We start from the raw sequence: 12,389 nt of genomic DNA on the forward strand, positions 1-12,389 counted from the left end.
CAGGCTAAGAAGGAGTTTGGTGTGTATGTTCACTGTGGACCTCTACCTTGTGCTTTCACATTAGCAAATTCTGCAGCATGAATAGCTCCTTTTGTTGGTTGCATGCTGGTAATGCAATTTAAGTTTGCTGTTATTCATAGTGTGATTGCAGCTCTTTTGATGTGTTTATCATGAAAATATCTCAAGACTAAAATGAGCCCATGCTAGTCTGTGTGTCCTACTATTAAAAATACACTCCTTTACCTCCCTTTGTTCTTTATATCACCTCAAAACTTTTTTCTCTGTGTCGCATACACTCCCTTTTCCTCTCTCTCTGTCTCTCTCTGTCTCTCTCTCTCTGTCTGTCTTTCAGGGGAAGGTTGAGGGGGGGCTCTGATCAAGCTCTTTGCTGGGCTCATGGTCAGGCTGTTGGAATGCCTCTTTGTAAAAGCCCAGGTTTTATTGTTAACAGCCTCATGAGCTACGTTATGTAAACAAATCGTTAAATATCAGCGCAAGTGCGTAAATGCTCCTAATGAGGCCTTGGGGAGGCGTTGTGTGCAGTCTGCTCCACAATAGAGCAGTGTTGGTGCGAATTTAGGTCAGTGTGTGTGTGTTTCTGTGTGTGTGTGTGTGTGTCCTGTGGCTCTGTCAGCCTGGGTTGCTTCCATTGCCCTCACATTGCTGTTTGCCGTTCTCGAGATTTGGACAGTGGAGATTTGGACAGTATGAGCGGAATCTATAGTGCTCGAGCTGACCGTGCTAACCTCAGTAAAAATTTTATGTGTATATTGTTTTCAAAACTAGGATCCATTCCGTAGACATTTTACAGACTGTCTCCTGCTTGTCCAGCCTTGGATTGGCAGCCGGCCACTGTGGGTTCTGCCCAGTCTCTGTACTTCTGACTCTCTCCTTGAGACAATAAGAGAATTTGGATGATACATGGTTGGTTTTCAGACACATATTTGCAGGAGTAAATGTAGGGTTACTCTCTTTATTCATTTAAAAAAAAAAACAGTTGGAATTCTGTAGTGCTCCATACTATTCTAGTGTTTCCTCTAGAATTTATTTCTGCAGCAGTGGCAGACCTTTTCTCCAAGATTTTAATTCTTCTTTACAATTTACTTGTATAAATAAAATGAAAACTGGCTCTTCACAAACATGTTGTTTTTGAGCTGCAATATATGAACTGTACAGGGATAGGATTGAAACTGTCATAAAACTGCAAACTCCTGCAAATAGTGGTCTGAAAACCAACCCTGTATCATCCATATTGTCTTATTGTCTCAAGGTGAGAGCCACGAGTACAGAGACTGGGTGGAACCACTTTGTTGTGTGTTGATGAATCAAACAGTTTCAAAGCTGGTGTACGATGGGTTTTAGATTACAATAAAAATCTTTTCAGCTGTAAAACATATTTAACTTAGCCAGATTAACTCCTTTTTTTCTCTTTCCTTAATTTGTTGCACATTCTATACCCCTCATTTTTAATTTAAAGCTCTACAAATGTTTGTAATTTTATTTTGAAACAGTGGTGGCAATTAATATATGTAATGGAAACACTGTTCCATCAAAATCTGTATAAATTATTCTTGCATTGCAGTTTTAAAAAATACATGCTATGAGCTTGTGAGAAGAACTAGTTTTGGCTCCATAAAGAACCATGTTTGTAATACAGATGTGTGTGTGAGAACCCACTGCTCACACAAACAATGATACTGTAAGGGCATGTTCCTGAAGTGATGGGAATCATTGATGTGGTGTCCCCAGAACAGTATAGGTTTAGGGCCTTGCTTAAGGGTCTAACATTAACAGTTCTAACCTGTTGCTGCAACTGTTGAGGCACCACTGCCCTACTAATGTTCTTTTTGCAGAATATAATCAAATCCCCATTGAAAAAATAGTATAACACGACAGTAGAGGCAGTTGCTCCAACACAAATAGGACAAACTCTTCTTTTAATGCTCTTGATTTCAGAAGGAACAAGGATCAAGCAGGTGTCCCAATACTTGTGTCCAAAAAGTACAGATGGCGTTTCTTATCCAATCTAGAAATTCTGTGCACATCCTTCTTAAACTAACTTACATTCATTCATACTTAAATCTGAATTAAGGAGAGAGAGAGAGGGAAATAGGAGTAAGAAAAAGAGAAAGAGAAAGACACAGGATTTCAGAGCTGCCGAAAACACTCTGTGGCTTTCTATTCTAGTGTGGCCTGCAGAGGCTGGAGCAGATGCAGCGCGCTGCGGTTGCGGCTGCTGAATGGAAAGTGGTTGTTTTAGCAACAGAGCACTGTTATTTTTGGCCTGTGGTTCTGAAGCAGCTGTAGCGCACAGTGCAGTAGCATCGCTGCCATGCTGCAGAGCCTCACCATGTGCTACCGAACCGACCAGACACTGTAGATCGAGCTGTTTGGCCTCTGCAGCACGGCAAGGTCCCTCCCATCCAGCCCCACGGCTGCTCCCAGGCACTGGACCAGGCCAGAGTTATTAATCAAGCCCTGTGGTCTGAGCTGTGGTGGAGGACAGCAGGAAGGTAGAAAAATGTCCCATAATCAGCCATCTCAAGTAGATCTCAGGATGATTCATGAGTGCACTGCTGAGGATTCTTCTAGAAAGTGTATTTCTTGTATTTTATTAACTGATCTGAGCACACTGCTGTCTGATTTACAGTTTCAGAACTAGTTTTACCTGTCATAGTTTACGATGAGAGAGACGCATAGTCCTGATATATCTATTATTTGAGAGTATTTTTTGTACAAACATAAAAAATTGAAAGACCATTGTCACCAACAAGCCATTGTCTGTCAACAAACAACAGTGTAGGTTAGATATACAACAGGTGCCATGACACATTACAATAAGCATTCAAAGTGTTTTTGGAATTTACATTTCATTTGTAAGATGTAGGGCTGAAAAGGAGCAATAAATTGAATACCTAAAAAAAACTCTGCTATTGTCACATTAGATCATTGTATGCATATTGTCCAATTTGTTTTGGTGTCACACTTCACACTGAAGTGCACAAAAAAAACCCTGTCATCATTATCTATGTGGGCTGCATCTCCCTACACTTTACAGTGATTGGTTTACCGAAGGGCATGTGTCTAACGCTCGCATGTTTCCATTTCATTGAGTTGTCAGTTTATCAAGTTGCCTTTCCAGGTGTTGTGCTAAATTCTGCTTCCTGACAGAATCTGATTCCATTAAAAAACATGTTATTCACACAACAGAAGAAATCCTGTAATTGGTCAGAAAGTTTCAACCAACCAAAAATTAGTTTTTACTCTGCAAACGAACCAAACCGTATTTTGGTTGATCTAGACCAAAAAGTGGAGGTCTGGACCAATCAGGGTAGGTGTGAAAGCAACATATGTCTGCATGTACATTTATGGCATTTGGTTGAAGCTCTTGTCCAGAGCAACTCAACTACTTGTCTATGTTATACAGGCAGGTGACTGTCGCCCTAATCATCCAAATTGAAGTGTGACTGTGTTGTTAACCACTACACCAACCCTCCAGCTACTATAACCTTTTTAAAGCTACTTCAGCTATAAACAACTACTGCTATTTTTCACCTTGTTTAAAAAAGGCACAGAAAATTCCACATAAATCTGCCTGACACATTTTTTACACAATCCTCCCACAAATCCATATCTGTGAGGGAAAGGAACTCATTACAGCTTCTCTGCGTACCCAGCAACAGAACACATGCTGTTTGTGCCTGTACCTTGCGTGGAAGGCTCTCGGTTTTTAAAATTCCGGGTGCTATTTTCCTTATCTTATAATTCAAATAACTTCCATGGGAAGTGATGATGCATTCATTATTTTAGACAGAGCACTTTTCTGAAGAGGCTGTGTTTCTGTGAAGTGTGTGTACAGATGCATATATCTCTCTATTTGGGATTAGGGGAAGAGTTCTCTGAGAGGCTCTAATCATTTTTAGCATAGAAGATTTAAGTACCTTCTCTCTCTTTAATGGCAGCTATTCTAGGCTTGCCAAATGATTATGTGCTGCCAGGAGCAGTTGAATAAAATGTTTTATAAAGAGAAAAGGGTTCGTATTGACAGTGTTCCTTAAGCGTCACTCTGTACCCAAATCAGTACAATCTGTAATTGTACTGAATACATAGTACATAAATGTAATGTTTGATCAGACTGGAGGTTTAATTTAATCTTATCTAGAAATTGTGTTATCTCAGTGGTAGGGGTGTAACAGTATGTGTGTTCTTTATGAACAGTCACGGTACAGGGGTCACGGTTCGGTACACACAAATGCAGACAGAATACACGGTACACAGTCTATAGGAGACTTGTGGAACCAATGAACATAACCCGGGAAGTGTAGCTGCAGCACTGTTGCTATTAGCAACCCACTTCTGACTTAGCCTGCACTGAGATGTTTAGCTCTGACTGGAAGTCGGAGCACACAAGCAGAGAGCATGCGCAGAAACGCGGATCATTCAAATTGTCCTCACACCATTGCAGCTCTGCCATAGGAAACGGGTTGCCTGTCACTTTCCAGTGTGAACGCAGGGTTAGGCGCTCGTACTGTCTGTCTTTCTCTCTCTCTCTTTCGCTTGTGCTGTCTGTCTCTCTCGCTCTCTTGCTCTCTTTCTTTCGCTCGTGCCATCTGTCTGTCTCTCTCACTCTCTCTCTGTTTCGCCCGCGCCGTCTGTCTGGCTCTCTTGCTCTCTCTTTTTCTCTCTTGCTCTCTCTTTCGTTGCTCCGTTGTCTTTCTGTCTCTCTTGCTCTCTCTCGTTCGCTCGCGCCGTCTGTCTCTCTCTCTCGCGCGCTCTCTCTTTCTGTTTCGCTTGCACTGTCTGTGTGTCCCTCTCTCTTCTTTTTTAACAATCTAAAGCTGATTAGAGTTTAGATCGGGCCCAAAAAAATCGACCCAACCCAGCCCGAGCCCGTGCACATTCTGCCCGAACCTGACCCAACCCAAACCACAAACTGTCATTATGAGCCCGAGCCCGACCCGCCCCATAAATTGGCTGTTTTCGGGCTGTTTGAATGAGCGAAATATGATCAGAATTATGTTAAATAACACTGTAACATAGAAGCATAGAACTATTATTTAATTAAAATGATTTTTAAGAACAGCTAAACACAGTGCTGCACAGCGCTACTGAATCCGACTCCCATTTCACGGACAGAATCGGCACAACACCCCCCGCTGTACAACTGCGGGAGTGAAAACAGCGCTTATAAATAAAATAGTTTAGTTTCACTTTCAGTTTTCAGTTTTCTGGAGCCTGACCCGACCCGGCCCGAGGAATGTGGTGGGAAATCTCGCCCGGGTTCGGGCAGAGAATCTAAGCTCTAAAGCTGATATTTCTAAAAACAAATTACACTGAAATGCATAGAGTTATATGCTTAGGAAAAAAATAGTGTAGTTTTAGTAGTTAAAGGAATGCTGTTGTTTATGTTCTTAATGAAGAGCCACAATAAGGCTCATCATGTTTGTTCCAACAAGATCCAAAAGATGGAGCCTCTCATGATGACAGTAGGAGAGAAACCTGGTTTCAAGCATTTAATAAAAGAGCTTGAGTCCCGTTACAACATTCCATCCCGAAAAACAAAACATGGTTATAATGAAGTTCCATTGTTGTTATGAAGTTAATAAAGGTGAAGATGTACATAATGCCCAGCCTCTTTATTTATTCCACTAACCATACTGAAAACATACCAAAAACATACCGAACCGTGGGGTCTATACTGAGGTGTGAACCGAACCATGAATTTTCTGTATCATTACACCCATACTCAGTGGACAGCTTTGAAATGCTCCTCCTGTATAAGTGGTCAGGTGTTATCTTCTGAGTAAGGCTGACATGATCTTTACTGGCAGTGTCTGGCTAGAATCGTCTGTGCAAACAGATAAGTGACAAACAAACCTTATGCCTGGATCCCACCATAAGAAATAGAAATAAGGACAACTTTGCTCAGCATTGAAACCAAACTGGGGAGAGTTAAGAGGTTAGTACTCATTCTCAGTCAGCAGATGGTCTAGTTAGTCCGAATTTCAGCAAGAGGCAGAAGCCAAAGCATTCACGGACAAGAGGGCTGTACAAATCCAGCAGAGCCTGGGGTTGATGAGGGGGTGGAACCCAAGGCCAGCAGGCTGGTGAGACCCAAGGCCAGAGGGTTGGCAGGGTCCAAGGATGATAGGCTGGTAGAGCTCTAGGCGGGTGGGCTGGTGAAGCCTGGACAGTCAATCTGGTGAACCCTAAGCTAATGGGCTGATAGAGATCTAGGCTGGTGGCCCAGCAGACTGTGTGGTCACTAGGATCATGGAGCTGGAGGGAGAAACTACAACATTTTTCCTTTAGATTAAGCTATCTTTCAGTTAAAAAATCTGAATCAGCATAGTGTATTCAATGTTGAGAGTGTATTAACCAATCAATTATCATTACTTTCCCATAATCTCAAGAACACTTTCTATAAATACTGTATTTTTAATTCGTTATAGGGCATGCATAATACATTATAATAACTGTCATAAGTACTTATTGTGACATACATTAACATACCTCTCTTCATTTGTTATAACAAATGACAGTTTTCAGACATCCTTATAGTAATATGTGCCATGTTCTTATGAACAGATATACGATATACAGATATAATTACTAAAAATCTTTATGAAGCAACATGCTTATTTATGTTGAGTTATTATAAGCTTATGACAATTATTCTTGGGTATTATGTTTGTCATATAATGCATTATTCTTAATAGTTCTTGATGCATTATGAATACAGGATAAATAGTGTCAAAATGTCACAATATTTGTTTTGTAGTAACAGTCATGGGGTGCTTCCCAATTATGTACTAATTACTAATACTACCTAGTGTTTGAGCGTGAAGTACATTGTAGAGACCAAAGTGTAATAGTTGAGTATACATACCCAGAACCAGTTGATTTTGAGTGTGTTTTTTTTAATATACACTATTCTCCCAGAATGCATTGCAAACTATACCTCAATGGAATAGGCATAGCTACTATGTGTGTAACGTTTTTTAATTTTTTTAGATTATAATTCAAGTGCTGTAGCAATAGTGCCATTAGAAGAACTTGCAAAAGAACTTGGACCCCCAGAAAAACCTAATTTGGCTTATATTATTTGTGCGTAGTACTCAATTGGAAATCAGCATTTGTATGGCTTTATATGATTTCCACTCTCACTCCTGTCCTTCTGCCTCCTCTTCTTCCCTTCCCTTAGTGAACTAATCCTCTCCAACGTGGATGCTGATGTTTCCGGTAATTGGCAGTGCCATGTGACCAGTTCCCGTGGCAACAGCTCCATTGGCATGGAGATTGTTGTCCTGGAGACATCTGCAGTGTACTGTTCAGCAGAGAGGGTGACCAGCAACAAAGGTGACTTCAGGTGTGTCCATACGTAGAAACACGAACCCACTTTAGGATAATTTAAGTTATTTTTCAGGCAGGAAAATCCATAATACACAAGCATAACCTTCACAAACATGTATCTTCTTTTTTTTTTTTAAGATAAAGCACATCCATAAGGTTGATCAATAACACATAGTACAGAATTCCTACAAAGCAACAAAACATCACAACAAGTTCTGCTTAAAATAGCAAATTATACACAGCTCTCATTTTTTATGGTCATTAACATTGTCTAATGCTGACAGGGCAGCAGTCAGTAGTTAATGAGGTGGAGCAGCGCTGGATGGGGCTGAAACAGAATCTGCACCATCGTTTGGAGCTACAGTTTTTTTTTTCTGTATGTTTCCTTTTTTTGTGTTTTAACTATAAAACACAAGTGTTTCAAAAAGCTGCTCTTCTCCTGCTGTTTTTGTACAGAATTCTAAAAACCCAATTATCTTTTTGTGGGGGAGATGTTGTGCCAGTGATGACAAAGAGAATGATTTTGCTTTAATCCTTTAATAAAAATTGCTGCCTAGTTTTGACTTATTTAGATGCTCTTGTGTGAATATTCTCTCGGAACTGAGGCTAAAACATCAGATGATTCTTTTGTTTGTTTTATTTTTAATGACTGTATTGGGCAATTATATGTTCCCATCTTTTTTTTGCCTTATAATGAGCAGCCATACAGTGAATTAGTCATTTTTTTTAAGCAGTACTATGATTAATTTTATTCTGAAAAGTAACATTAGATGTGTTGTTTTTATCTCTATGTAATGAAGGACAGAGGCTCCTAGCACCAAGTTTGCATACTAAGTGTGTGTCCTGTTGTCACTGGCGCTCACTATTGATGTGTAGTCATCCTTTCATGGGCTACCTTCGCTTAGGTTTATGCGTTGACTGCCCTGGTCTCAGTGTTGCAGGCTGTGAGAGCAAGCTGTCTTTATTTAAAGGAGGTAAACTGGCCCAAACTCTGAGTATTAAATCAATGCAACGACTTTCACATTAAATTATTAAGTACTCTATAAAAGCTTTTTTGAGTTGGGATGAGTTTTTTTTTAATCCAAGTTTATGAGCAAGACACTGTCTGTTCCTTTTGGATGTGCTCAGTATCAATAACAGTGCTATGTGCGTCATTGTGATATAAGTATAGTTTAAAGTGGTGCAATGATGCACTGAAATGGCTTGTAATCGTTGTGTGTAGTACACTCTTGGAAAAAAAAAGAGATATTTCCTGAAGAGTGCTCCAATGTCTCATTTACTTTAAAGAGCCAGCTAGTGGGACCAAAAGTGTTTTTTCTGTGGAGTCATTTCAAAGATCCGTTAAGAGTTTATTACATACAGTGCGCCCTTCCCTCCTCCCCCTACAGGTGGCCTAAGACACTGGCTGGCTTCATGGCCTTCCTTCCCTGTGCAACGCCAGCATATAGCTCCAGCTCTCATGAGAAAAGGGCATGGCGCCGGTGTGACAAGCAGGGCCGGTGGGCAGAGGAAGACTACAATCAGTGCCCGTATGCCAGCAAGTTCACCCGCGTGCTCCATGAACTTACACAGGTGAGATAAAATGATCTCTGTTATTTTTTGTCTACACTCAAGTTGGGGCCACATACAGTCATATGAAAAAGTTTGGGCACCCCTAATAATCTTAATCATTTTTAGTTCTAAATATTTGGGTGTTTGCAACAGCCATTTCAGTTTGATATATCTAATAACTGATGGACACAGTAATATTTCAGGATTGAAATGAGGTTTATTGTACTAACAGAAAATGTGCAATATGCATTAAACCAAAATTTGACCGGTACAAAAGTATGGGCACCCTTATCATTTTATTGATTTGAATACTCCTAACTACTTTTTACTGATTACTGAAGCACAAAATTGGTTTGCTAACCTCATTGAGCTTTGAACTTCATAGCCAGGTGTATCCAATCATGAGAAAAGGTATTTAAGGTGGCCAATTGCAAGTTGTTCTCCTATTTGAATCTCCTCTGAAGAGTGGCATCATGGGCTCATCAAAACAACTCTCAAATGATCTAAAAACAAAGATTGTTCAACATAGGTTAAATCTCTGAGACAACTTTTTGTATCCTTCCCCTGAACAACTGTCAGTTTCCACTGTGAGGAACATAGTATGGAAATGGAAGACCACAGGGACAGTTCTTGTTAAGCCCAGAATTGGCAGGCCAAGAAAAATATCAGAAAGGCAGAGAAGAAGAATGGTGAGAACAGTCAAGGACAATCCAGAGACCACCTCCAAAGAGCTGCAGCATCATCTTGCTGCAGATGGTTTCACTGTGCATCGGTCAACAATACAGCGCACTTTGCACAATGAGAAGCTGTATGGGAGAGTGATGGGAAAGAAGCCATGTCTGCCAGCATGTGGTCTTCCATTTCCTTACTATGTTCCTTAATTAATTCATTAATAGGGGTGCCCAAACTTTTTCATATGACTGTATTTAGGTAGCAAACATTTTAACATTTTTCATTTTCAGACCTCACAGCTTCAAAAAATGGGACATGCGATTAGTTTGGCAAGAATTTCTCAAGCACCAAAATACTGAGTAATGTTTAGAAGCTGTTTGCTAACCACATCCAGAAGCGTTGTCATTATCTCTGGCCTCTGAGGCATCTGGGATGGACCATGATACAGTAGAAACGTGTTTTGTGATTTGATGAATTAGTACTCCACTCCACCATCTTTTTTGTAATAAATGTATGCAGAGAGTAGTATTTCTGCCACACAGCAATGTACAGTATGCTGATGTCTTTGTGTTTCAGTCCATGCTAACTGATTATATTTTACTGGATATTAATTTACTCTTGGAGACACATTCTATGACAGCTTGAAATAAGTCTATGTAAGTGTTGTAACTTATAGGCTTGAGCAGCTCTAAATGCTATTCTAAATGAAACCCCTTGATAGTGAAGGTAAAATAATAAAAAACATACTTTTTCCATTACATTTTAGCTACTGAAATAATAGGTGTCTACCGCCCGCATCCACCAACCTCAAATAACCCTCCTCGAAACCACAGAAAACTCATTAGCTAAATGCTAAATACACAAATGCACTGTCAACCTGATTAAAGTGACCTTATATCTGCAGGGAGCTTCCCTGCCTCGTCTTATTTCTGTAATTTATAGTGATTAAGCCTCTCTTTCTCACTCCCGCTCCTTCTCTCTCCCCCTCTCCCTCCCCCTCTCTGTCTCTCTTTTACAGATGCCAGTGAACACCTCTAATGCTCTGGTTCTGGCTCAGCAGCTCTCCTCCTTCACCAGCAGTGCAGCGATGTTTGGAGACATGATGGATGTCATCTTTGTCACACACCTGGTAGAGAGGCTCACACGCCTGGTTGATCGCATCCGAGAAGTAAGGGCTTTTCCCGGCCTGACTTAGACGATCGATTCCATTTATTTCATCTCAGCCAGAGCAAGGAGTCAGTTTGAATTTAGTTCAGTGACTTAGTCGAAGCCTTTGTTGAAGTGCAGAGATGTCAAATGTGAAATGGAACAATGAAACTGTACTTAGATTGAACTATTGTGCCGTCCCATTGGATGAAGCTTGCCATGCAAGTAGATAATGACTGTTTATATACATCTCTGAAAAAAAATAATAAGAGACCACTTAAAAATGATGAGTTTCTTTGAGTTTACCAAATTGAAAACCTTTGGAATATAATCAAGAGGAAGATAGATGATCATAAGTCATCAAGCTGAACCGCTTGAATTTTTGCACCAGGAGTGGCCTAAAGTTATTCAAAAGCAGTGTGTAAGACTGGTGGAGAAGAACATGCCAAGATGTATGAAAACTGTGATTAAAAACCAGGGTTATTCCACTAAATATGGATTTCTGAACTCTTAAACTTCTATTTCAGCCATTTCTCATTTTCTGCAAATAAATGCTCTAAATTACAGTATTTTTTTGTAAATTGGAAGAAGTGTTGTTTATAAAATAAAACTAACACACAATTTAATACAAATTTAAAGGTTATAATTTCACATGTTAACCTGCTATAATTACAAAAGTAAGATAATAATCTGCTGTTTTGCAGCAGACATTTACTCTTACTTACAAAAAAAAAACAATTCACCAAAAAGGACTTGTGTGTGAATAATATTAATACTCTCTATATGTAAAAAGTTACAATATCAGATAAAAAAAGTTAAGTTTATTGGGGGGGGGGGGGAGGTGTGGGGGGCTGTACAAGGAAAGAGGGCTCAAGTACCCTGTTAGGCTGCCTCTAGCCTGGATATAAGATGAGAGACAGTTGGGTATGGTGATGTACATTTTCCATAAGCCATCATGTGGAACATTTGACTACAGATGTTGCAGCTGTGGCTGTAGGTCCTCACTCTACGCACTCACAGGTTGCTGAGGCTGGCATCACAACTGCAACCATAAATGATAGTTTGATAATAAATCTGATGACTGGGCAGGACAAGGAAGTAAAATTTCTGGGAAACCCTTGCTGTATGTGGATGAGCATTATCCTCTTGGGCCTCCATACTTTAATCAAGCCATTGTCAGAATACAAGCAAAACCTGGATTTAAAGCTGAAGACTATATGACTGAATCAGTCCTTGTTTCTTGTTCTGGCTGACACTTCCTAGATTGTGGGCAATTTATTGAAATGACCTTGGTGAAATGATTGTTCTGTGCTGTTAGTAAAATATAATTATTTGCACATATTCATTCAGTAGGTGAAAACATCACTTGTTACAGTATGTAAATTAGATTCTAAAATCTTTTAACAAAAGTTAATTTGACCATCCTTGGAACTCCCCTGGTCTAGTCTCTTATCCTCGCCACTAACTACACCACTGCATTCTGGGAGCTCCTCTCCTGTAGGTTAACAACCCATACAATTTACAGAACGTGCTCATTTAATTAGCTGCATTTTTCAGCCTTAAGCATTACGTTTACTGTTGATGTGTGTTTATATTTTTAGTATTCCCAAAGCAGCAGTTGGCAGAGTGTTGAAGAGGGGAAGTTTGCCTTAGCTTCGGCTTCCTGG

At 40.0% G+C, this 12,389-nt stretch overlaps 1 protein-coding gene across 2 annotated transcripts in view; it reads left to right on the top strand.

Moving 5' to 3' along the window:
* The window catches only part of LOC103040329 (adhesion G protein-coupled receptor A3), a 220,211-nt gene that overhangs the window by 59,771 nt on the left and 148,051 nt on the right, over positions 1 to 12,389 (top strand). For both annotated transcript variants that reach the window (XM_007228648.4, XM_049481157.1), the window contains 3 exons: positions 7,205 to 7,369; positions 8,742 to 8,925; positions 10,595 to 10,744. In XM_007228648.4, coding sequence (XP_007228710.3) covers positions 7,205 to 7,369; positions 8,742 to 8,925; positions 10,595 to 10,744 — 499 coding nt within the window. The remainder of the gene's footprint in view (positions 1 to 7,204; positions 7,370 to 8,741; positions 8,926 to 10,594; positions 10,745 to 12,389) is intronic.

The sequence above is a fragment of the Astyanax mexicanus genome, chromosome 7 (genome assembly GCF_023375975.1).
Source record: "Astyanax mexicanus isolate ESR-SI-001 chromosome 7, AstMex3_surface, whole genome shotgun sequence".
NCBI lineage: Eukaryota > Metazoa > Chordata > Actinopteri > Characiformes > Acestrorhamphidae > Astyanax > Astyanax mexicanus.